This window comes from Triticum aestivum, chromosome 6D (genome assembly GCF_018294505.1).
Source record: "Triticum aestivum cultivar Chinese Spring chromosome 6D, IWGSC CS RefSeq v2.1, whole genome shotgun sequence".
Classification (NCBI taxonomy): domain Eukaryota; kingdom Viridiplantae; phylum Streptophyta; class Magnoliopsida; order Poales; family Poaceae; genus Triticum; species Triticum aestivum.
In genome coordinates, this window is record NC_057811.1 from 4,427,503 (window position 1) to 4,455,455 (window position 27,953).

Consider the following 27,953-nt stretch of genomic DNA (forward strand, 5'->3'; position numbering starts at 1 on the left):
GGGGCTGCTGTCCGCTTCATAAACCTCTCTCCAATGCTGAATTGTGAGCTTTAATCCCACCACGGCTACACAACAAGCAACGCCCCCACTGTAGAGAGCTTCCAGGAGCCGCAACAATGGCGGAGTTCGCGCTTGGGTTGACCAAGACAGCGGTGGAGGGGACGCTGAGCAGGGTCAAGTTGGCGATAGAGGAGGAGGCAAAGCTCAAGGAGAAGGTGCAGCAAGACCTGGTGTTCATCACCGGCGAGTTCCAGATGATGCAGTCCTTCCTCAAAGTCGCCAACGTGAAGGGTGCCCAAAATGAAGTGGGGACGACCTGGGTGAGGCAGGTTCGTGACCTGGCCTTTGAAGTTGAGGACTGCGTCGAGTTTGTTGTCCACCTAGACAATAAGACTGCCTGGGGTTGGTTGCTGCGGTTTGGGCGCATGTTGGTGTCCTGCAATGCGCCACCACTGCCCCTAGACAAGGCGGCCAGCGATATAAGGAATATCAAGGCCAAGGTGGAGGATGTAAGCCAGAGGAACACACGCTACAACTTCATCATCGATTCTGGCTCCAACTCCAAGCCCGTGTCACTGCCTGAGCAGCCAGCTAGGGCCAATACAAGCCCATCAGCATTCCGCATGTTACGGGAGGTGTGGGAGGCCACGGGCAAGTGTCGCGGCATGGGCGACCTTGAGGAGTTGATCAAGAGTGGAGGCAGTGACCTTGAGGTGATCTCGATTTGGGGAAGTACAGGACCCGCTGATCTTGGGGTGACGTCCATTCTCATTAAGGCTTATAATGACCCAGAAATCTGCCATGGATTCAAAACCCGTGCCTGGATTAAGTTGAAGACTCCTTTTAACCCTGATGATTTTCTCAAGAGCTTGCTGACTCAGGTTTCCGCGAGCTCTAGCGAAGCAGATGTAGGTGCAGAATTCCGAGCAAGCATGAAAGCAGCAGTGGATATGGAAGATGATCGCCAGAAGATTAAACTCATGCAGCAACTCATGAGTGGGCTGAAGTACTTCGTCATCCTGGAGGATGTATCCACTGTGGTAGAATGGGATATCATCAAATTATACCTACCGGACAGTAAGAACAGTAGTCGGCTCGTCGTCTCAACAAAGCAGTTACAGATTGCACTTCTCTGCACAGGGAAGCCATATAAAGTATCAGAGCTCACACGGTTCTCTGATGATCAATCACTTTGTGCCTTCTCGATGAAGGTAAATCCAAGACAACATTGAGTATACTACCATTAAAATTATAGGCATTAGTACATGCTTTTCTTTTCTTATTCTCCGAGTGCAAATTAAATGTTCTAAAGTAATTTATGTTTCAATGATATGCACGTTCTATAACCTAAATCATAGGAAAATATTTTCAAACATAGACCTGACATATCAAATTTTGTTCCACATACTCCACACACTAGTAGAAAAAGAGGCTTCCATACGCCCCCATTAGTCCCCAAGATAATCGAACCGCGACCAAAGGGGTCTTTAGTCGCGGTTCGGGAGGAGACCCGCGACCAACTATCTGGGCCCAGCGCGCTCGGTCGACAGCTGGCGGACGGGAGGGGCTTTAGTCCCGGTTGGCCTGGCCAACCGGGACTAAAGGTCCTCAGGCTGGCCCGAAGGCCTTTAGTCGCGGTTGGCCAGACCAACCGGAACTAAAGGTTAGACCTTTAGTCGCGGTTGGCCAGACCAACCGGGACTAAAGGTTAGACCTTTAGTCGCGGTTGGCCAGACTAAAGATTTGAGGCCTCATTTTCAAACTCTACCCCCCTGTGGATCGCCTTTTCAGTTTTAGAAAAATCAAAAGAAAATGATGGAAATGTCAAAAAAATAAAATAAAATAAGTTTCCCATGTGATATGTGGTCTAGTTGTTGGGAAAATTAACAAATATGAATTTCGACTTTATTTGCAAAATCTCTCTGGAATTTTTTAAAATGGGCATAACTTTTGCATACGAACTCGGATGAAAAAGTTTTTTATATGAAAAATCATCTACTCGAAAAGTTACATCCGAATTTAACCGGGGGAACCCCGTTAAACATTTTCAAAATCCTCAAAAACCTAACAGAAAAAAAGATACGGGGCTTTTAAGATCTGGAGAGGCAAAAAAATTCAAAAAATTTCAAATTGTGGTCAAACTGTGGTCAAACAATGGTCAAACTAATTATTCTAGAATATTAGTGTTACTAAATAATTATTTCAGTCTTTTTTCAATTTTGGTCAAATCTGGTCAAACAGTGGTCAAACAATGGTCAAACTAATTATTCCAGAAATATTAGTGTTACTAAATAATTATTGTTTTTTAAAACAATAGTTTCAAACTCAAACAGTGAAATGTGTCACTTCATGCTCAAGGTAAATTCCTGAGGGTTAATAGAATTGACATCCTTCTATTGTCAGGAAAACAACAAGTGCAGACTTGGAAACGAGGGAGAATAGAACCCGAAAGTTAAGCGTGCTCAGGCTGGAGTAGTGAGAGGATGAGTGACCGTCCGGTAAGTTAGATGATTTGAAATGATGAGGGGTGATTAGAGATTAGAGGATAAATTGAGCAGTGATGAGGGGTGGTGATTAGAGATTAGAGGTTAAAATAATTCAAAAATTCAAAAATAAAAAAAATTAAAAAATTCGCAAAAAACCAGGTTTAAACCTGCGGAGGAGGCCTTTAGTCCCGATTAGCCACGAGAACCGGGACTAAAGCCTTTAGTCGCGGTTCGTAAGAGGCGCGACTAAAGGGGGATCTTTAGTCGCGCATATTTAGTGCCGGTTGCACAACCGGGACTAAAGGCCTTTGCGAACCGGGACTAATTTCTACCAGTGACACAGTTCCGTACTGATTCTTCGTCAAAGATCGAATTACAAAGATGAGAGTGCGCCCCATATAATTCAGCAAAAAAATAAAAAATTAGAGAACCCTCAGTTGTCATCGGAGTATAATTAAGTTCACAAAAACAACACAGAATAATGCACGGGGCTTACTATACATTGGGATTGTAGTTTTCATGGAAAAAATGACGATCTTAAGTGATCTATGGTCTAAAACACTTAAAAGGGCAGCCCGGTGCACGCAGCTCCCTCTCGCGCAGGGTCTAGGGAAGGGGTTCCTTGGTGCAGCGGTAAAGCATATATATGGTTTGCTATTTAAATCTCTACCTCACTTTAGTAGGGTTGACTTCCATAGGCCCATGTAGATCTAAATAGCTAGCAATACATGGTGTGATACATCAACTATTTAAATGCACATTTTACTCTTTAACGCAGTTGTACATGCAACCAATGAAGTGCATATATTGGATATCATTTTCTTTGTCATGAAAATTAACTGAACTAAAAAAATGTCAAACAAATAAAAATACTCATTGACAACTGTGAATGGATTTGACTAATAGCATGAAAGTGGTGAAATGTAAAACAACTTAAATGTATTTCACGATCTATAGTCATATTCTTCATATAAAAAATGACCACATTTTTTATCTGTTTTTTATCACTGCATATATACCTGTGATACATCCAGCTGTGTAAACAAGACCGCAGTATCATATTGGATCGAACAATTTAAGAAGGCGATGATGAATTTATGTAGTTGGGACCATGCTGTTGAATGGGTTGAACATGTTCCTTCTTTTCTGTGCACATGCTTTTCTTTTTACAAAGACAATTGCCCTTCAAATGTGTATCTTAATTGGACTTTTCCATATCCATATACTCATGTCAGTATGAGAATACATAATTTTATTTAACTACGTGGACCCAAATTTTAACTTCAAAATACATTGAAACCATTTTGTTTAGACTTTGCATATTAATTAGTAACTCCGAACCAAAATAAGTGTCATCGTTTAGTTCAATATTGAACTAAAACCATGACACTTACTTTGGATCAGAGGGAGTACTAGAATTCTCATAGATTAGTTCAGTTGATTTGGTTTTCTTAAGATCAATGCTCTCCTTTTTCGTAATGTCCAGAAATTACCAAAATCATCATAATTCCTTGAAAATATTTAGGCTTCAAACCCAACTAGTCCACCAACCTTGGGAATTCAAACTTTTAATAGGTTGAAGATCTATTCAAGGCATTTGCATTTAATTGAATTCAATAATTATCTTGTTTCAGTATTTCAAAATATCTTTAATACGTTGATGTATTGAATCATCCACACTTGAATTTGTATTGCTTTTTAGTTGATTTTTTAACCTTATATACTTTTCTGACATTTTACGAAGTTGCAAAAATCATGGTAGTTTCGACAAAACTAGCTAGCTGTCCACCTTTTCCCTCCGTCTTAAGTTGAAAGAGGGCTTAGGCTATCACCCCTTTTCCTTGCAGCCCTGTTTGCATGTGATCTCTCCTACGATGAATATTTACATGCTTAGGTTGTTTTGTAATGCAAATCAACATACCATTGTATTTTCTCTAATTATCTATATGGCCTAATACCTTTTACAATAGCATATGCTTTATATTTGTGAAATCTTAATACTAATGGACTTTGCATAACTTATCATATATGTAGAGTTGTCCATAACCTTCGAAAGCACACTTTCATCACAATAGAATTAACAACTTTGTATTGATGTTTCAACTCTTGAGTTGTGGTACTGTAGTGAACAGTCTATATTCTATCCCTAAAAGGACCATGGTGATTGTGGATAAATCTTATATTCGGCTTTTCTGTACAAATGACTATTTTTTTATCATGTAATGTATTCTGTGGAAAACATGTGTACAAGTTTTGGACTAATTCGAAACAATTGTACTAGCAAAAAGAGCATGCACTAAATGGATGGAAATTTTCCATGTCAAATTCAGTGCACTTTGAGAGATAAGAGAAAGACAAAACGAGCTTTTGACAATAAACAAGATTTTAAAACTCTGTTTTGACGGATATTTCCCAATCATGTGAGGTAATGTTGATTACTAGGTTTGATTAAGTGCTAGCGCGTGTAGGATAGGCTAGTTTCCTAGTTGAGTCAAGTACGATAAGTTGTTCCAAGTCAATGCCCGTGTAGGACAAGGTCTAGATTTTTTTTGTGGAGGACAATTAGGTCTAGATTGTCAGCCGGCTGTGTATATTTATATGCACCACGGCATAGCTTTGTATCATTGTGGAGAGAAAACAAGAAAAGAAATAAAGAGGGAAAAAAGGGCACAACAAGGGCCCTTGGCTACCAGTTTTTTGTGCGCGTGTGTGTTCAACTTTGATGTGATCTATCCTAAGGGTGACATTCCAACAAAGCAATCCTATTCATATCCAGCTCATCAAAAATAAAACAGAACACTGGAAGGTTAATAGTAGTGGAGTATTTCTTCCAAGTCAATTTAATTTCAGAATAGTTTGGCGAAACAAGAAGGATGAGCACTGCGAGTTGAACGCACTACTAGATTATTGGGTATGATATAATCTTGTAAGTATTTTTTTTTATACTTGCAGTCTGGGCGTCATAGTGGAAAGGGTGAATTTACTTGGCAAATCGGATGCCGTGGTGTGATTTCCTTGTGGGGAACTGGTGACCTCAAATCAGCTCTCGTCCATAAAGTGTACACCAGCATATTGTATAAGTCTAAGCAATTTCACGGAGTGGAATTTGAACGGCATAGCTGGGTTGACGTACCTGATCCTTTTAATCTGGAGGTCTTCTCTCGGCGTTTACTGCTCAATTTTCGCTCAGAAAACCTTCAAGTTGAAGAAATTGCAGCGGTTGGTATGATGAGAAACCCAGGCCTAACAGAAGAGTGTTGTAAGTTCTTGCGTGAGAATGACTGCTTCGTCGTGATTAATGGTCTGCAGTCTACAGAAGACTGGGAATGGATTAAGGCTACCTTCCTATCACAGCCTATTAAAGGTTGTATCATTGTCATTACAAATGAAGAAAGTGTCGCCAAACGTTGTGTAGAGGATGAACATGGAGCTCTCAGCATCAAGGATCTAGAAGCCGACCCGGTGCTTCGTTCCATGATAAAGGTAGGCATGTTTACACACCTCAAGTTAGAATCTTACACTCACTGTCATTTTGTTGCTAAGGGGCGTGGATGTGCAGGGTTCTCAATGCTATGGAATTGAGGACAAGGAGGCTTCTGGCAGAGGTCGCTTTTTCTCCATCAGAAGGGAAGAGGCACGTGAGTTGCTCGAGAAATTAGGACACCCCTGGCGCAATCGGAGTCTCTTAAAACATCCTGTGACCTCCTTGTGGGGGTCTGATTCTGCACGGAATTCAGAAATTGTCAGAGAAGTTTACTGTAAAGAAATTATTATTTCTGAAGGTTCCAAAGCAGAACACATGGATGAAGAGGGCTTTTTAATTCACCACGAAAAACAAAAGAAATTCAGCTGGGTCGACATGCAACATCCATTCAATTTGGTTGACTTCTCTCGCCGTTTACTTTTAGATTTTCATTCAGATGATCTACAAGGCAAGAGATCTGCAGCAGTTGGTATTATGGAAGGCCAAGATCCAACTGAAATGTGTTGTAAGTTTCTACGGGAATACAAATGCTTGGTGGTTATTGATGGCCTGCGGTCCAGGGATGACTGGGACAAGATAGATGCTACCTTCTTATCCAAACCTACTAAAGTACATACCATTGTCATTACAAATGATGAAAATGTGGCCAAATATGTTGTATGTGAGGAACATCAAGCTTTCAAAGCCGGAGATATGGAATACACAACGGTTGTTCCCCCATTGACAAAGGTATACTTATGTTTACTCGTGACACTATCTTCTACTATCTTCCTACAATCTGGCACTAATTAATTTTCTTAATGTATGCACATGCTTATGTTCACAGAGACACACTGTAATCGGTTATATAGGAAATATACATCCTGTCACCTGGGGTAGTTACCATCATGTCTCATATATTACCATATATATACTACTTTATCATTCTAAATATGTTTATATACTATATCTAAGATACTCCAAAGCAAGTTATACGAAAAAATTGCATGCGAGTCATAGTTTTTTGTATATTTTGAGAAGACCTTCATATTTGTACGTATAAAACAACATACTAAAAAAGTAGTACACACTGCCTAAAAACTAGGATATATACTACCCAAGTATTCTTATATACTGCATACGGTTTTGACAGATACTACATACAACATACAAAACTCACATAAGGGTAACTACCTCTGCGCCTTCTCCCTATTGGGCCTAAACAAGCTCAAACCCGCGCTTAATCTCACACACTCTATGTGTACCCCTCTCTCCCTCCCTCCCGCCTCTCACCCACACCAGGAACTCAGACCAATGAGATAGGACCTCCGAACCAGCTTAAAAAACAAACGTGCATATTATAGCCCTGGAATCTACCACGACTACTAGCACTCAACTGGGCTACTAACTTGACCTACCGCTAGCCCCCTCCCTCACATCGCCCCGCTCGGGCGAATCGAGGGCACAACCCCTAGCCCTGCCACCAACTCTCCTCCTCGATCTCCCCTTGCTGCCACCTAGGGCAGCCGCCGGCCAAGCTCGGCGCGTCACCGATGAAGGTGGCGACGGGGCCCTCGCTGCCTCGCCTTGCTCGCAGGGAGCCTCGGGATCCATGGCGGCGGCCCCGGTGAGTGTGGCGGCTCCAGCTCATGGGCTTCTGGTGCCGTGGGTGTAGGTTGATGGTCTCGTGTGGAAAGCGAAGCCCTTGGTGGAAGTGGGCCAGGGCGCGTTGGCGGTGGATCTGGCCATCTCCTCTCCAACACTTCTCCAGCGAGCTCCCCCCCCCCCGCCACATCCGGCATGCTTCGACGTGGGGCTCCGGTTTTCACTGGGTGGGAATGGGTGCTGGGGGTGCAAGACCGGGGCAAACCCCTAGCCAGCCTCACTGGTTGCAACGGCGGCGATGCCAGAGGGCACCGTGCACCTTCTTGGAGGCGTCGGTCAGGTCTTGTCCCCCTCCCCCTTCCCCTTTGCTTCTCTCGTGAAAACCTCAACATTGTTGGGCAGCGACGACGCCCATGGCGCCTTAACCTTCTTGAAGGCGCTGTTCTGGGAACAAGTTGGGTTGTGGGCTTCGTTGTGGAGTGGGAGGTGAGTGTCGGCTACGGTAGCGTGTCTCGAGTGGCGGAGGTGTCTTCCCTCGTGCAGGGTCAAGTTGTTTTGGTGCTCTCAAAGCAGTTGTGGTTTTTTCCCGGCGGTGCTCGTGGTTCTTCTAGGACGGGAGGGTATAGGGTTCCTATCTTCCGGCATCATCACTCCAGATCGACGCGAGAGCCGAAGCTTCTGATCTGGTCTTGGACCTTGTTGTTGTCCTCTTGTGCATTCTGGTCGCTCGCCCTCTTTCAAGACAGAAATATGGTTTGTGGCACTGTTGTGCTCTAGGTGAGTTGCCGCTGGCAGTCGGCATCACCTGGTTCCGCCCCAGTGGCTTCGTTCGAGGCCATTCATCCAGGTTCTAGGGTGAACATGTCCATCGTTCAACGGTGTGGCGCCTTCGAGCCAGACGAGGTGGCAGGGGCCTTCTGTGACGATGGATCTAGATGGTTGTATCTTCTCTAGGCCCTAGGTGTTTTGGCAACAAAATGCCTCTCAGCATCGTTGGTACCTCTCCTGAGCCGGCATTCGCCTTCTCCATGATTTTGTGCTTGTTCAAGAGGTCCCTCGCATCTTCAATTTACATGCTTTATGTCGATCTTTTATCTAGCTTATTGTATGCGAGTTTTGTGATCTGCCTCCGTGCATCTTTGTATCTTTGCCATTTTCTTTTTCTTTTGTTAGTGTGTGGTTGTTCTACTGAGATGTAATCCTGACCAGTTGATGGCTTTCTTAACTCAAAGTCAGGCTCTTCTTGATCCTTCTTTCTAAAGAAATAGCACTCAACTACTCCACTTCTTTTTGAGCTTCCCGGTTGCTGGGCTTCAGCTTATTCAAATTTGCCCATAGGATCGATCACATTAAACTAGACGATGAACTCGTACTAGTAGTTCACCGTCTACTTTAATGGATCGATTAAGTCCTAGTATGGTTGGTAGCTGTATATACCAAAAAGTACTAGTAAGTGTTAGGATAAGTAATTGAGTTGAATCCGGCAAGGACTTTGTGTTCATATAGGTAGCTAGGCAACCTTAGTGCTATGGGAAAGCAACTTCATTTGTTTTTCCTAGTTGGTCTGCCATTAGGTTGGTTTGTGTACAAATGAGAAAATAACATAAAACATGAGGAACCTTTAGTGCTACATATAAGAAACTTCATTGCATTATATGTATCAATGTATTTGCTCAGTTGCCCACCATGGATGCTCAATTGCCTAGCAGTAATGCCCAGTCGTGTACAATACCATGAAAATTGGCCTATCATTGATCCCCAGTTGCCTGCTATTGGTAATTAGTTACCTACCATTGATGCTCAGTTGTCTAACTTTGCAAATAAGTTGCCTAGAATATTATGAAGTTGCTTATCACAAGACAACTTATGTGTACTCTCAGTCTAACTTGGTATCTAGACAAAAGCAATCACATATGGAAAAGTCTAAGTTCACTATTAATGGGGTTAATGGAGGCAAAACAAGGACAATGACTTTGAGATCGTTATGCACTCGAATATCACACAAAAACCGTTATCAACTTTCAGGATGTTTTTTGTGAAACTTCGGTGCATTTGGAAGCAACTCATGAGTGTTTTTCCATTATTATATCTAGAGATTTCAATGATTTTTGTGGGCAACTCATGAAAAATTATGAACAAGTTGCGCGTGTTTGTGGGCTACGGTCTGATCCACACCCTATAAAACTTCTCATCACCCCAGACGCAACTTCTTATCACCCCAGACGCAACTTCTCATCCGCCCCCACTTATTCAATTAGTCAACACCCATGACCTACCTAGCTAACATCCACTCAGTAGTACTGCGGGGAGACTCCCATAGAAAAGGAAAGCACAAGGCAGCCATCCTTCCCCACAAAGTTTTGAAATTTGGAATCATGATAGAGAACTTAGATCCCATATTTTTCGAGATTGTAGGAAAATTAAGCCCCTTGATGGTGATCTTAGGTCTCATCTTCCCTCACTATGCAACTGGTCCTCACATTTTGAGCAACTCCTTCTCATCGTGTGAGCAACTCATTCTCACCCTATGAGCAACTCTTGTATTTGTCAACCTCTCGACCCCACTCCTCTCCAACCCCGCCCAACACATGCATGATAGTTAAAAAACCCTGAAAGAACTCTAGCATTACTACTTTAGGCACAAGAGTAGTGAAACATCATATCATGGAAAGAGTAAAAAATGGCATCACAAAAAAAACACATAGAGTTATCCCACTTATACTATTTTTGCAGGAAACTTCGTGCGAAAAAATATGATCAACTTGCATAGATTTGTGGGCAAACTATCTGATATGCCCCCTATGGAACTTCTGATCCCCAACCCAGGAACTCGATCTCACACTGTGTGCAACTTCCACTTATCTTGTGTGTATGCAACTATACACACCCGCATATAGCAATTGTTCTAGCAAACTCTAAGCAACTGCTCCCCTAGCAGAAATCCACACAACTATTATAGCAAGATCAAAAACAACTATTCCTAGGAAGAAATCCAAGAAATTATCCTAGCAAATCAAAGCATTTCTATTACTAAAACATAATGCAAAACTATTTCTAGCAAAATCAAGAAAATGTACTACCAAACCACAAATGCAAAATAGTTCTAGCAAAACTGAGTGACTCCCCTACAAAACCAAGCAACTGTCCTATCCAATCCAAGGAACCGCATTACTAAAAAAAATACTATGGATTATCCTAGCAAAACAAATCAACTGTCCCTGGAATTACTACTTGGATTGTCTACATTAGGCAGGAAAAACGTTTGCCCAACTGGAATAGCCTTTGTAGACACTATCTGAATCCCCCTTCCCATGCAACTTATCTATTCTAGCAAAAATCCAAAACAACTTAATTACAAAGAAAACACAAAATAAAAAACTGTTCTAACAAAAAAATCAAAGCAATTGTCCTAGCAAAACCAAGCAAATGCATTACATAAAAAAAACAAATGCAAAAACCTGTTCAAAACGAATCCGAGCAACTGCACCAACAAATCACGAGAACTTAACAATGATAATTAGGTGCCTAACAATGATGCCCAGTTGCATGTCATCGCTAATTAGTTGGCTATGATACTAGGAGAAGTTATCTGTCGGCGTAGGTTATGTTGTCTATACTCTGAAGCATAGTTTTAGGATACTCGATAGTGTGGTAGACAACTTATATGTGAATTTGGTGAACATGGTAGTCATGGGATGCACCTTATAAGGAATTCTCGTTGATAGGCCATCATAGTAGCCAAACTAAGAAGAAGTTGTTTTCCTATAGCACTAAAGTTGCCTCTTCAGCACTCAAAGTTGCTCTAAAAAAAGTTCATCGAAACATACCAATATGGGATTTAGTTTTGAAGAACTCGTCGCGAGAAACCCAGCGATGAAAACGAATCTAAATTCTAATACTCGAACAAAAAGTTATGGCTTTTTAAATTTTGTAAAACCCAAATAAATGCATGTACTTTTCCTTTCTTGACTGATTTGTGCAAAGTAGAAATCATTCGAAGGGATGCGGACCAGATACTTTCCTTTTTGTAGTGTAATGATGGCACGAAATGCTAATTACCCTTTATGGTAGGTCTGCTCGAATGCACCCATGCTAAGTGAGTTTTTTTGTCGCGTAGTGACCCTTTAGGGTTACGCTATTCTAAGTGTGAGTGTAGAATAGCTTATTCTACACCCCCAGTAACGCTATGTATAAAATTTAGTAAAACACTGTATAAAATGTAGTAATTCCGAAATATTTTTTTTTACTATCCAAGTTTTGAATTTAATACAATGACGAAAAATTGCTATATTTTGTATGCTACGTTACTATATTTTGTATAGACCATTACTAGGGGCATAGAATAAGCTATTCTACACTCATGGTTAGTTTACCAGGTGTAGTTACTCCCACTTTTGTTTTGTATGTTTTAGGTAGTATCTACCATACCGGAGTGTATGTATGCGTAGTATGTAGTATGTAAGAATCTTTAGGTGGTATATATACTATTTTTTACGTAGTATGTAGTGTATTTTTAGCATATTCCTTTTTATGTAGAAATAAGTATGTATTTCACAAATATGATAAAAACATGGGCTCATGTGCAATTTTTTCACATAACTCGCTTTGAAGTATCTTAGATATAGTATATGAACATACTAAAAATGTAAAGTAATATATATACTACCACATGGTTGTATATGAGACATGGGTGTAACTACACCCGGTAGTAGGATGTATTTTCCCTATATATATAACCACCCGGGATAATTACCCCCATGTCTCATATACTATTTTTAAGATATTAGAAAACAAACTATACAAAAAAATCCATGTGAGTCAATAGTTTTTTTGTATTATTTTAAAAATACATTCATATTTGTATGTATAAAACAATATACTAACAAAGTAGTAATCACTATCGAAAAAATATAATATATACTTTTTGAATATTCTTATATACTACATACTACAAGTACATACTCTTGATTTCCATTGATATTACATACAACATAGAAAACAACATGTGTGTCAGCACCCAAGTATTGCTAGTTTCCAACACTCACAACTAAATCATGATTCTTAGCGCTCTAACTAGCTCTCGGCTTCTTGGCGGTAGCCCATGCCCCATGGAACCGAGACCTCACGGGACATTGCCAGTGACCCGACCAGAGTTCATCAGTACCTCATTAGTGATACGCTGGAGGTCTTCAACTCTTCATGGAGTCAGCTGCGTCACTCAACGTCGACGTAGTACCACCAGAGGGAGTCAAAAGGAAAATTGACGCTGTGCCGCTGTGTGTGTGTGTGTGTGTGTGGTGGTATTGCGGAGCTGTGAGGGCGCCTAGTAGGGGCAGCCGTGAGGGCCGTCATTAGAAATCATTGCTGCTCTACTAAGGACAGGATCGAAAACCAGGCAACTATGGACAGGAGTAAGCAAGGGCCATCCAAAATAGTAAAAAGTTTATATTTGGTCCTGCAACTCTGAGAAAAGTCCAAATCCAGGACTTCCGTGTCCCTCTCGTCCAGGTCAGAGAGAAATGCCTCCCTGGTGAGGCGGTGAGGCCGGGTGCCAGGGTTAGCCTCCCTCAGCTAATGCTGCTGACCAGGCGATTCAGTTTTTTAGTAAACTTAACTAGTTTTAATTTGTTATATTATGTTTCTGGTATGCAGGCGGGTTGTGTTTCTCACTTACTCTCCAATAGATGCGAAGAGGCACGCGTCTGGATGAATACATTCGAACTTGTTGGCCGTCAGGCTAAATCGGCTTATGACCTTGGAGATTTTATATGGCATTACGATGGTGCGATCTCTGTGTGGGGAATTGCTGGTGTTGGCAAATCAACTCTCGTCAGAAGTGTGTACTACCACGCAATGCTCGGTTGGCAGCAATTGTTTGAAAGTCCCAGATCAGCATTATTCCTGTGCGACTATGCACAAGGATTTACAATGTACAGCTGGGTCAATGCGCCCCATCCGTTCAACTTGACGGACTTCTCTCGCAGCTTGCTTTTGGATTTCCTTTCAGATGATATGCAGGCCAAGGAAGCTGCGGCTGTTGGTTTTGTGGAAGGCCAAGACTCAATTCCAGGCTGTCGTAGGATTCTGCACAAACACAAATGCTTCATCGTTATTGATGGCCTACGGTCCACGCATGATTGGGACTTGATAAAAGAGGCCTTCTTACCAGATAATACTAAATCATGTATCATCGTCATTACAAATGAAAAAAAAGTCGCCAAGCATTGTGTACAAAAGGAAGGCCAAGTGGTCAACATCAAAGGTCTTGACTCGGGCCTTCATCTCTTCAAAAAGGTGTGCTGACTCCTGACCATTTATTTTCCTGCTATCTATCTACTTGCTCCATTCAATATACTGCGCCCGCATTTGCCGAGATCTATGTTTGACCATGCATTTAACCAACTAGCAAGTAAGCACGTGCGTTGCAATGGAAGAAAAACAATTATATTATACAGATGTGGTAGAGACAATATGCCGGGATTAGGTACAGACTTTTGAAAAATTGAAGCTGTGTCAATTTTTTAGGGCTCAACGTCGTACAAAAGAAGGAAAACCCTTTTCGCGATCCGCGATGTACCAAATAAAATCATAAAACGACATCCATAAATCAAAAAAAAGAGCTCTATGTAAGCGGGTTCATTTTGTTTGTTATTTATGGATCTGATTGAATTTTTGTGAACATCTTCTAAAATTTACAATTTTATTAAATTCTCAAATATGTTTTGAATACACAAATATCTTGGATATTTTTTATCTGTGAACATTTTCTCGAGATCATGAATTCTTTTATAATGTGCCAAGAGTTTTTCAAAATACCAGACATTTTATGATTTCTCGAATATTTTTTGAAATCATGGAAATTTTATGATTTCTTAAAAAATACCAAAAGTCACAATTTTTTGAAATTTGAAAATATTGGAAATCCACAATTAATTTAAAGAAGAAAAAACAGAAACAGAAATAAGAGAAGAAAAAAAAAGGGGCGGCATGCCCCACAATGGGCCGGCCCATGAACACGCGCGGGTGGTCCAGAAGGCGTGCTCGCAAGACAAAAAAACAAAAATGGACACATATCCGGGATCGAACCTAGGGTCGCCGAACTTAAACGTAGGGGCTCCAACCATTGTGATAACGAAACATTTCTGTAAACATGTGGGTATCATAGTGTAATGACCAAACCCATCGACGATGTCTTTGAAAAAACTGAATCCTTTTTTGCCACGGATGGCATTGGTGGGTAATTGTTACCAACTTCAAGGGTAATTTAGATCACGGTGAGCGGGCAGGCAGAAGCAATAGCCGCTTTATTATTAAAAAAATTAGGGTAACATTTTTAAAACAGTGACGGACGAAAACAAAAAACGTATGAAAAATATCGAATAGTGGAGAAACAATCCTTCCTTTTTATTTATTTATTTTTAAAACAGCGATGGGCGAAAAACAAAAACGTACGAAAAACATTGATGGACCAAAAATAGTGAAGAAACAATCCATCCTTTAATATTAGGTATAGATGAGAATGAGTACGAAAAACATCGATGGACGCACTACATTATGAAATGAAAGGAGTATTAATTATTATGCTTTACCAATTATAGAGTCCTAGAAATTTCCACAAAACTAGAAAAAAGATATAGACCATCAATCATGTGGTACCAAATTTTAGTTGCTCGGGTTGAAAATAATAATGTTATTTAACATGACAAAAAAGTCCTTGGTTCACACAACATAATCAGTTTGTGAAAAGCACAGTTTGCTAACTGAATAGCCAAATTATTCTGTTTCGCTGTTTACTATGCACTCGTACTCCCTAAGGGTCATGTGGAGTGCCAACCAAGTTCACCCATTGATATTAAAGGCTATTATAGACCTTTTACAGTTTACCTTGGTGTTTCGTTTAACCTAAGCTGGCTCAGTTTCTGAAACCGATCGGGCACAGCACAATGATCCAATCAGTCGCCCGCTTTGTTGTGAATAGGCTATTAGCACTATGACAAATCGGCCTTTGCTTGTTACTGATTACTAATTCCCCATATTAAGTCAAGGGTATTGCGATGATTTTATCAAGAGTATTGATCGTAGCTAATCTGATTAAGACAAACCTTGTTTTGGATTTTTTATGACCGAATCATTTGGTGTTTCTCCACACAAACCAAGAGAGGAAAATGGATTAATCAATTCAAATGGTGCTAATTCCAAATAACTTGGCTACTTGCCAACCAATCGATCGGTGCATCCATGCAAGATAGATCTGATTGCGGGAATTAATAGCACACCATAGCCATTCATTTATTTACAAAATCATGGTAAATCTTGATCCTGAGTTTGGCCTCCTAATTGACGATTCTACCATTAGATTTAAGGTGCTCCATAATTTTTGTTGTAGTACTTAATGTTTACAATGGAGTACCAATTAAGCATATCCGAGCGTCTTTTTTCGGTATGCCGCTCCGCGAGCAAGGAGCGCCGCGAGGAGAGCGAGAGAACGAAGTGGGCTTTGGTGATGTCGGAATTTGCACCTATTTGTATCTATTTAGTGATCAGTCCGCTAGTTTCTTTGATTACACTCGGTGTTCCTTTTCCATTTGCTTCCATAGAACTACTGTGAGCGGTCTAAACTTCGACCCTTCTTTCTTTCTTCATTTAAAAAGGGGGAGCAAAGCCTGTTTTTTGCTCCCTCAATTGATATATCAGGGCCCCTCCTGCCGGCCCCAACGAAAGGCTCTTTAAGGAAGTAGTCCCATCACTCTCGGGCCCGGCACCAACCAGGTTTTCTTTTCAAAGAAAAAGGAACGCAAAAGTTTTGTGAAATCCTTATCTTTCGGCTTTTTAAAGAAGATAGGCCATTACAAAAACAAGGTATAACAGTCGACTTTCCTATCAGGATTTTACAACCTGAATACCAAGGGACCACTATTAGAAGAGAGCATAATAAGTAAATGCCGACGCCATCTTTGACTTTTTGGATGGTCGGCGGCGCCATAAACTCGATAACCAGCACCACAGAGTCAAGAAATTCAACTAAATAGAATCCTAAAACAATCTTATTCGATATGGGTAAATGAATGGACCATACATAAATTAAGGTACTGCAAACGGGTTTGATTTCCACATCACAGTGGGAGTATCATAAGCCTAGTCATAGTGGCAGTAACTTAGCTAGTAACATAACACATCTCAATATAAGTTTGCTTATGTGGAAGCTAGTTAATGAGGAGAGATGTGTTTGGATTAACATATTAGACTACCATAGTGGGGAGTAACTTAGACTAGTAACATGCATATGTTACTAGTATATATTATTACCTTTATAATGGGGAGTAACATATGTGTGGTGTTATACAACACTTCATTTATTAGTTTATAGACTCATCTTGTCTTCGTATGTGTGATGTTATCCTTAGACCACCCATAGCAGGAGTGACTTAGAATAGTAACAAGCATATGTTACTATTGTAGGTTACTACCTATAGTGGGGAGTAACATAAGTGTGGTGTCATGCAACACTTCATTTATTATCATGTCAACTCATCTTGTCTTGGTAAGTGTGATGTTACTCATGGTATGAGTAATTACTCCCTCCATTTCAGTTTACAAGTCCTGCGCGTATACCTAGCTTGCCAATTTTATCATTGTAATATAAACTATATAACACAAAATTATACCGTTTGAAAATAGAACATCTGAAGTTTACAATGATATGCTTTTTGTAATATATGACTTTATTAGGTTGGTCAAATTGACGAGCTAGGAGTACGCGCACGCCTTGTAGACTGAGAGAGAGGGAGTAGCTATGTTACTCAAATTATCTCTCTCCTTATTAAACCATTGCCACATAAGCAAATTTGTTGAATTGGACATTATGTTACTCCTGAAGTTACTCCCACTATGGGTAGTCTTAGTATGAGTAACTAGTTATGTTACACAATTTATCTCTCTCCTGATCATTAAATAATTGTCACATAAGCAAATTTGTTGAATTGGATCATGTGTTACCACTAAAGTTACTGCCACTATATGAAAAGTCTTATGTTACAATCACATATCATTTTCCAAGAAAAATTGAGTCTACAAACTAATAAATGTAACCATATGCATGCCATTAGTCTAAGGTTGGTCATAGTGGGAGTAACTTAACTAGTAATAGAGCGCATTTCAAGAAAATTTTGCTTATGTGTTTGTAGTTAATGAGGAGAGAGACGTTTAGAGTAACGGAATTTTTTGATGTAACATAACGCGACTCAAAGCAGAATGAGTTTACAATCTAATAAATGCAATCATCTATGGTACTACTTCTATGTTTACGTTGCACTATGAAGGTGGTAACATAGACTAGTGTCATGTGCATTACACTAGTCTAAGTAATATCATGCATACCAACTAGGCATTTTTGTTGAGGTGGCATATTATTAAATGAGGAAAGACAGGACTAAGTATCATAATATGATACCTTATCATTAAATGATGTACTAGTATGTCTTATGCATGACAATAACTCACGTCAATGTGAAAGTAAGCTATACTTTTTAGTATATGATACTTCCCATTGTGACTAGCTTAAACGGACAGACAATCCCTTGAAAACTAACTTCATGAGGCCATTGAATTTCCATTTAACTCGCAACCTAATAAATTCTATTACAACATTAATATCGACCATAATAGTGTTCTTACGGAACCCATGCAAATTATGTAACACATGCAATAATCCATGACCATATGTGCCTTGGTGGCAGCCCATTTTAGTGTGCTTATATGGATCCTGGCTCGGCGTGCACACATGATCAACGTTGCTGAGTTGAAGATGCAAATGATCGATCATGTGCCACTGGAGTCCTCGCTCTCCGAGGATGAGATTGCCGCTAGAGTCTTTGCTCTCTGAGAATGAGATTGTTAGAGTTATATTCTAGCCTGTACGTTTTCCACGTTGTATGAGAGATTTCCTCCATATTTATATCCTAATATGGTATTAGATCATTATAGGTGTTTTTAGCACACCCAGCTCGTGCTCTCGATTCAGATCACCCTCCCCCCCCCCCCCCCCCCCCCCACACACACACACACACACACAGCCGCCAACCTTCTTCTCTGCACAACACTGCTCTCCGGTGCCTTCACCAACCGCAGGACAACCTTGCTTTCGCCGCTCTCGCTGGCACGTCTCCTGCTGCTGCTGCCTACCCAGGTTCTCCGCTGGTCAACATATCCAGCCGCCGGGTCCAGTCCACTTTCGATCTAGCTCGTAGCGGATTCGATACAGCCACCCAAGCACTCCAGCCCGAGCAATCCCGTCTGATTCTTTGTACGCTGATCCGCCCGAGCCCTCCCATCTCCCGGTTTGAGTCTCCTGCCCAAGATCGGGTCTGTTGAGTAAATAGGCAATTTTTTGACTAATTTAATCCATGAATAAATCACTAGCATGGCACTGACAGAATTAACAACATGCTGATATTGGTTCACGAAAACACAGACTACGCTAACGGTAGATACATCTACGCATAACACTAGTATGGCTAAGACAGTAATGAACGGAAGCAGGATAAACGAGTTATACCCTCCAATGGGCCAGGCAGAAGCTGCGGCGGCTGTGGCAGTAGCGACATCCTCAGCGGCCTTCTTGTCGGCTTCAAGTTTCTCGGCGACGGCACGTTCGACGTCGGTGGACATGGTGATGGCGAGGGCGACACGGACGTAGTGGAAGTAGACGAACGAAGGAGAGCAGTCGCTTCCCGAAAACCTAATCGCCCCTCTCCCATACATTATCCGAAGAGGAGGGATTTCGGAGACCTGCTCTCCCGTCGACCGTCTACGCTGCAGACGGGATGGAGACACTGGCGGCAACAGCAGCAAAGGAACGACGGTGGGCGGTTCGCGTGGAGCATATGAGATCTGTTTGTGGCGGCTAAGGTTAGGAGACACCTCACACTTATATAGGCACAACTGCGTGGAGAGACGTGGGATCGACCCACATCCAAGTCCGTGATAGCCCACGATCCGACGTCTCAAATCGTGGCCCAGCTGTCAGAAAACTCACTGTTACTGACTGGCTAAAATAAGCGCATATGTGTGAGCTCGGCTCAGCTCATTCCGGCGGCGCGGCGCGTCGTGACGAGGCGTGGCGAGGCGGGCGGTAGAGGAGGAGTACGCGAGGGTCTCTTCTATTCTCAAGCTCCAATAGCATGTAGAAAAGAAACCCTTATAAGGAGGTTCAACTCCTCTCCAACTTTTGGGGTGGGACTAACACCCAGTGCCAACTAAACCCACATGGGCCCTTAGAAATTTTCAGAAATTGCTAGATGGGCCTAAAGCCCACCTCATATATCAAAAATCTCCCACTAGATCTTGAGGGCCCATTGTGTCCTTTGTTTCAACTATTGTTTCGATATACTAGTGTTTCAGTGAAGACCTGTTAAGGTTGAACTTCACCTAGAGCAAGTAGCTACACTCCTTCACAACTGAACAATGGATTATGCTTTGGATTGTCAGTTTGGCGTAAAAAAATTCACCACATGTCTTAGTTGTATTTGGCTACGGAAGGCTGACCCCTCGGGTGGAGCATATATATAAGTCACACTCCTGACCTATTCATGAGCTTACTAGAGATCACCTAATCTCATAGACTGTTACCAACAGTCAGGCTCATATAGGCGTGTTCCTCCAAAGATCGCTCCGTAGGATAGCATCTTGCTTACATATGCTTTGAAACACATTAAGACAATAGTCATCCTACCATACATTATCGAGAGTATTACATTTCCAACAGAGTGAGTTAGTATAGTTACTCTCCTCGGTTCACCACTGGCTTGTTTTCCTAGATCCTACTTCACGGGATGTCCGATCACATAGGTTGGGTTACAACCATGGCAACTCATGTGGGTCTCATACCCGTCTCCCTCGATGCATTATCTATCACAACACGCGATAGCCCTTTTATAAAGGAATCTGCCAGATTCTTAGCCGTTTGGACATATTCCAACACTATCACTCCAGAGTTTCTTAATTTTCTGACAGATTTTAATACCATTCTTATGTGTTTGTTGAACTTCATGTTGTCCTTTGAACCCTTCAGCTTGGTGATAAGTCTGATTGTCACAGTTCATAAGGATAGCCGAAATCGGCTTCTCAACAAATGGCAAGTCCATCAAAAGATCTCGAAGCCATCCTGCTTCGACACCAGATGTGTCTAATGCTGTTAATTCTGCTTCCATTGTCGATCTCGTTAAGATTGTTTGCTTGCAAGACTTCCAGGAAACAGCGTCACCTTCAAGGGTAAACATATACCCAGTTGTGGCCTTCATCTCATCAGCATCAGAGATCCAATTTCCATCATTATACCCTTCAAGTACCGACGGGTATCCAGTATAGTGAAGTCCATAGTTCATAGTACCTCTCAGATAACGCATAACTCTTTCAATAGCGTGCCAATGTACATCACCCGGTTTGGAAACAAACCGGCTCAGTTTGCTAACAGCAAACACGATGTTAGGCCTCCTCGCGCTCACTAGGTACATGAGTGAACCAATAATTTGAGGATATCTCAATTAATCCTTAGCTGTGCCTTCGAACTTTCAAATCAACACACTAGGAGATCATATGGTGTCTGAGATGGTTTGAAGTACGAATATCCAAAACGACTCAACACCTTCTCAACATAATTGGATTGCAGATGTGTGATCCCACCCTCATTATCTCTCAGTAGCATGATGTTCAAAATAACATCAGCCACACCAAGGTCCTTCATCGCAAAGTTCTGATATAAAAATGACTTCACCTCCTCAATCACTTTGAGGTTGGTTCCAAATATCAGTATGTTATCAACATACAAGTACAGTATAACTCCTTCACTCCCACCATGACGATAGTATACACATTTGTTAGATTCATTGACAACGAAGCCGAAAGATGTCAGAATTGTATTAAACTTATCATGCCATTGCTTAGGTGTTTATTTCAGGCCATATAAAGATTTCAGCAACCTACACACTTTTCCTTCGTGACCATCTATCACAAAGCCATATGGCTGTTGCATGTATATTTCCTTGTCTAACTCGTCGTTTAGGAAAGCCGTCTTAACATCCATCTGGTGGACGAGAAGACCATGAGAGGCCGTCAACGAGAGTAATACTCTAATGGTGGTTAGTCTGGCCACAGGTGAATAAGTATCAAAGAAATCTTCCTCATCTTTCTGGTCATAGCCCTTGGCCACAAGTCTAGCCTTGTACTTTTCAATTGTACCATTGGGCCTAAGCTTCTTTTTGAACACCCACTTACATCCCGACGGTTTGCAACCATAGGGACCTTCAGTGACCCCCCATGTCCCGTTAGCCATGATGGAATCCATCTCGCTACGGACTGCATCCTTCAAGTAGTCAGCTTCGGGAGAGGCATACGCTTCTGCAATAAAAGTGGGAATATCATCCAAGAGGTACACAAAGAAATCATCACCAAAGATCTTTGCACTCCTTTGTCTCTTGCCCCTACCAAGGGTTTCCTCATCATCCGCCTCAGGATTTTCATCATGTGTCTGTTCATAATGTTCCATAGGAATGGCAGGCTTGGGAGTCTCTTCAGATTCCTATCTAGAAGTGTTTTGCATATCTCTCATAGGAAAAATATCCTCAAAGAATGTAGCATCCTTAGACCCCAGAATTATACCGACCTTCTGTTCAGGTACCTCAGATTTCACTACTAGAAATCTATAGCCAACGCTATTCTTAGCGTAGCCCAAATTAACGCAGTCCACAGTCTTTGGTCCGAGCTTACCTTTTTAGGGATCGGCACATTCACTTTCGCCAAACGGCCCCAAGTACGCAAGTAGGAGAGTGTTGTCCTTCTCTTCGCCCATTTCTCATAGGGAGTGATCTCATTATCCTTTGTCCAAATTTTATTCAGGACATGACATGCCGTCAATATAGCCTCCCCCACCATGCCTTGGATAAACCCGATGTATCTAACATGGCGTTAACCAAATCAGTTATTGTACGGTTTTTCCGCTCGGCAACCCCGTTTGACTGGGGTGAATAGGGAGGCGTCCTCTCATTAATAATACCGTGTTCCGCACAAAAAGAGTCAAACTCACCCGAGAAGTACTCTCCACCATGATCTGATCGGACTTGTTTAATTTTCTTTTCAAGTTGATTCTCTACTTCTGCGTTATAGATTTTGAAGCAGTGTAGAGCCTCATCTTTAGTATTTAACCGATATACAAAGCAATATCTAGTGGAATCATCTATCAATGTTATGAAGTATTTCTTTCCACCCTTAGTCAACACACCATTCATCTCACAAAGGTCAGAATGTGTGAGTTCTAATGGTTCCAAGTGTCTCTCCTCCGCAGCCTTGTGAGGCTTACGAGATTGCTTAGCTTGCACACATGAAGGACACTTAGAACCTTTGGCTAAAGTGAAACTCGGGATTAAATCCAACTTAGCTAACTGCGTCTTAACACCGAAACTGATGTGACAAAGACGTGAATGCAAAATTTCAGATTCATTAAAATTCGAATGAATATGGTTCATGACTTTATTAAAAAAATCTGCGACGGAAAGGCGGAACATCCCTCCTCTCTCATAACCTTTTCCAACAAAGAGTCCATATTTCGTAACAACTAATTTATTATACTCGAAAACCAACTTAAACCCTTCTCTACATAGAAGGGAGCCACTAACGAGGTTCTTCTTGAGGGCGGGGACATGCTGCATATTCTTTAGCTGCACAATCATTCCCGAAGTAAACTTCAGATCGACCATGCCAACACCATGAACAGAAGCACTAGCGCCATTCCCCATCAATACAGACCTGTGGCCTTTGACCTGGTAAGAAGAAAACAATGAAATGTCAGCACACACATGAACACCCGCACCTGTGTCCACCACCAATCGGTGGGCTGAAACACTGAAAAAACAGTAAATAAATTACCGTACCCATTATCATTGTTGCCCAAAATCATGTGGACAGACTTGGAGTCCTGTTCTGGCATTTTGTACTTGTTTGGGCACTTGTTGGCCCAATGTTCAACCGAACGACATGTAAAGCAGCTCTCATCCTTCTTGTTCTTCGTATAGGTCTTCTTGCCTTTTTTCTTAAAGTCAGTACTGTGTTGGACACCGTTCTTTCGCTTAGACTTGTGGGAGTTGAAGTTCCTCTGGTTCACCATGTTGGCGATAGAAGTTCCTTCGACCGCTTTCCCGTTCGAGTCCATTGCTCTCGAGTTCTGCTCAACATTCAGATGTCCAATGACATCCTCCACTGAGAATTCATGCCTCTATGTTTCAGAGTGGTAGCAAAGTTCCTCCAGGAATTAGGGAGCTTAGCGATTATGCAGCCCGCGAAAAACTTGTCCGGTAACTCGCACTTAAGAAGCTCAAGCTCCTTAACAATGCATATTATCTCATAAGCCTGCTCCAGTAAAGGACGGTTTTCAACCATCTTGTAATCGTGGAACTTCTCTATAATATATATTTCGCTCCCAGCTTCGGTGGCCCCCAATTTAGATTCGAGTGCCTCCCACAAGTCCTTGGCAACACGCACATGTAAATATGCGTCAACCAACTTATCTCGGATCACGCTGAGAACTGCTCCGATTGGATGACATAATCACTAATTGGATATATGGACCCGTACACCTAATAAAAATGCAAACAATATACCGTATGTAGATGGAAAAGGTTTGAAAAAACAATATACAGTAAAGGTTGGCATAATAAACTGCCCCACCAGATCGGACGGCTAATAAAAATCGGAGGGGCAAATACCCGAAAGTACTCCCAGTAGTGCCCCAATCACCGTAAAATCTTCGAAGGAAAAACCCGCTAACAAACATACCATTACAACAGGGCGCATCTAAAGGCAATCAACCTAGGTGCCCCAAACGCCGTCAAATATATTAGGGATGTAGATGAAGATTTATCTGTCTCCACCAGAAGCTCCACTTCTTGTTCAATCCTTTGGCTCAGTCGAATCCTCTTCTGTATCTCGTATAGATTGGTTTTTATATTTTAGGCTAAATACACGTGTACGAGCCATGCAATCTGGATAATCATCTCGATGTTTGGAGTTGCTGAGGCAAGATTTGTTTAGCGGAAGAGTCAATGGAGGGAGGAGAGCACTATGGAGAAGCTGACCATCAAGCTCGCCCGCAAAAGATGGATCCAAGCGCACCAGAGTACTGTGATTATGCGACATGCCATGGACCACAGCTAGACCACCAATGAAACCTTGGGATTTGCATCACGCATTCATGTTGTTGCATTAATCTAAGTCTGAGCTCGGTTTGGAAAAACCATCGGTCCCAAAAATGCAAACAATATACTGTATGTAGATGGAATGAGCAAACCCATACAAGTTATACAACCCTTATATTTTGAAACATCTGGTTTCAGCGATGGTTGCCATAGGAAACACATTCCGTATTTGAATTTAATTTCTGATTTCCCCATCTGAAAGGAAGAACTTTTTTTTTGTTTTTTGTTTTGTTTTTGAAAATGGAGGCAATGCCCCAGGCCTCTGCATCACGAAGATGCATGCAGCCATATTATTAATAATCCGGACAAAGTCGTCAAAAATGTCTTACAGCTCGCAAACGGAGCATAACAAAGTAAACAAAAGGGAAATAACATGATGACACGATCAACCGATATGGTAATAAGAAGGATAAGCTCCCTAGACTCCTATCCTATTATGCGAACGCCATCCGAACCGGTTGAATATAGCCCGAGCTAGCATCTCCCATTGGTTGCACCCAGTAACCAAAGGCTCCCTGGAGTCCATAGGAGTGAGTAAGGACCACGTACGGATCCAAGCTGTAGCCCTGAAGATAACCTGCAAGAAAGTTAAAGTGTGTTGTCTGTTAACAATCATGTCATTCTGCAGTTCCATATAGCACATAATAGTGCACATATTCCAATCCGAATACGAGCCGCAGTACTCTGCTCAACTCCAGCTAACCATGTCCCTAACAAAGACGCAATATGAACTGGAGGGCTAATGTTGAAGGCTATATGAATCATTCTCCAAAGTAATTTGGCAAGTGGACAATCAAGAAATAAGTGTTGTATTGTTTCATCATGATCACAAAAACAACATCGTGAGCTGCCTACCCATCGCCTTTTAATTAAGTTATCCTTTGTGAGTATCACTTGTTTGTTTGAAAGGAAGAACTTGAGTTATTAATTTTCCTGATCGAATCAAATTAAATTATTGGTGCTATTTTAATACTTAAGTGAATATTGTTCCGAACATCAACTGTTGTTCTTTATTTCAGATAACTTGGGATGGCAAGGAATTGACTGCAGATGAGAAAATGCTCTCTGAACGTATGGTAGCCAAGTGTGGCGGGATACTCAAAGTTATCGTTGCTATAGGCGAAGTCATCGCCAAAGAAATAACTCCTTCAGGAGATGAACCTGTGGACATTTTTGAAGAAAAAGTAAAAGATTTGTTGAATCATGACTTTATGAGAACCCTAGAGAAGGTTCCAAAATTCCATAGCTTAAGGGGGTTATTTGCTTGGATGCAGTCTTACTTTGATGCTTGTTCCGATTCAGTCAAGCCATGTATCTTCTATATGTCAGTTTTCCCAGCAAAACACAACATCAGACGGAGGCGTTTGCTACGGCGGTGGATGGCGGAAGGTTACTCTAGGGACACATCTGATAAGATAGCCGAGGAGAATGGGGAAAGGTTGTTTTCTGAGCTTGTCGGCTTGAGCATAATCCAACATCTAGAGACCAATGTCATGTGCCAGGTTAATGCTTTCTTCCATGAATATATCATCTCACGGCCAATGGAAGATAACCTTGTCTTTGCACTGGATGGGCATTGTAGCCTCAACTCGCAGTATGCAGGACAACACCTCACCATAAGGAGTAGCTGGGACAGAGATGATGTTGTATTCAAGGGCATCGATGTCTCACGGCTAAGGTCTTTGACAGTGTTTGGTAATTGGAAATCCTCCCTCATCTCTGAAAAGATGAGGCTGGTACGGGTGTTGGATTTGGAGGACGCATTGAATGTGACAAATGATGATCTTGAGCAAATTGTGAAGCTACTGCCTCGCCTTAAGTTCCTCTCCCTACGAGGGCACAAAAATATTAGCCATCTACCAGTATCATTGTGTGGCCTGATACAATTGCAGACTCTGGATGTGAGAGGCACCTCTGTACTCACACTGCCACGAGGCATCATGAAGCTACAGAAGCTGACATACATTCGTGCCGGCACCAAAAAAACATCGGGTGAAGGTGATGACATAGTTGTCAGCTTACCAGGAACAGACGTAGTCCAAACAACAACAACACTGGCGAACAATGACAACGCAGCCAGAGTCCAAGAAGCTTTAGTTGGAGATGATGTCCGGACATCAACAACACCATGGAGAAGGCCACGTACTTTGGTATCCAGTTGGTTGCCCAAGTTCCGCAAACTCCGATATGATAATGGTGGTGTTAAGGTTCCTGCAGGGATTGGAAACATGACAGCTTTGCATACTCTTGGCGTTGTCAATATCAGTGTTTCAGGTGGGAAGGCCATCCTTGAGGTGCTTAAGAAGCTTACCCAATTACGCAAGCTCGGCGTGTCCGGCATCAACCGGGAGAACTGGCAGGAGTTCTGTTCAGTCATCTCAGGTCATGGCCATCTGGAGTCACTATCAGTGCGAGTTGAAGAGGATAAGGAGGGTATCTTTGCTCGTTTCAGTGACATTTGTGAACCACCCAAGACCCTCAAGAGCCTTAAGGCGTACGGGCATGTCCAAATATCCCCAGTCTGGGTGAAGCAGGTTCAGAATATCAGAAAGCTCGATTTTGGGCTGACCATATTAACGCAACGGGATATAGACGAACTTTCTTTCTGGATAGATGTAGTCCCTCTACATAAGTACCCGTTCCTCGAGATTGATTGCACCACAAGATTAGAGCTTACTTTTGACCTAAACCGTTGGGTGGCTGTGCTCAAGGTTCAGTGCTCTAGTGGGTCGTCCTTGCGGATTTCTAGGCTAGAGAACCTAAATTACCTCAAGGAAGTGTGGCTAAAGGGATCATACAGCGACGAACTCAAGCAAGACTTGCAGCGCCAAATTCATGAGCATCCAAATCGAAGGAAACCTTTGCTGAAGCTGGAGGAACCACGCTCACCCTGATCAACAGGAACCACGCTCACCCTGAGCATCCAAATCCAAGGAAACCTTTGCTGAAGCATCCAAATTCTCTGTATATGTCTCTATTTCCAGGAGAAAAGATAGAACTTGTAGCTACAGTTTGTACTCAAAAGGGACAGCTGATTATGATCTTCTAACAAAATATTTGCTCTCATGTTGTCAGTGTGTATCTATTTACATACTTCCTAACTTGACTTGACCTGTAAATTGCTACCATTTTTACTGCAATATATCGGACGATTAC

At 41.8% G+C, this 27,953-nt stretch overlaps 1 protein-coding gene across 1 annotated transcript; it reads left to right on the top strand.

Moving 5' to 3' along the window:
• On the top strand, positions 1–27,953 carry LOC123142933 (disease resistance protein Pik-2). Its single transcript, XM_044561649.1, has 5 exons — positions 1–1,211; positions 5,439–5,969; positions 6,046–6,699; positions 13,207–13,848; positions 25,817–27,953. Exons 1-5 carry the CDS (start codon positions 117–119, stop codon positions 27,689–27,691), a joined length of 4,797 nt encoding a protein of 1,598 aa, XP_044417584.1. The 5' UTR covers positions 1–116; the 3' UTR covers positions 27,692–27,953.

Coding starts and splice junctions, on each gene's coding strand:
- LOC123142933 (XM_044561649.1), top strand. CDS start 117: ATGGCGGAGTTCGCGCTTGGGTTGACCAAGACAGCGGTGGAGGGGACG. Junction 6,700..13,206: donor TTGTTCCCCCATTGACAAAG/GTATACTTATGT, acceptor TCTGGTATGCAG/GCGGGTTGTGTTTCTCACTT. Junction 13,849..25,816: donor GCCTTCATCTCTTCAAAAAG/GTGTGCTGACTC, acceptor TCTTTATTTCAG/ATAACTTGGGATGGCAAGGA.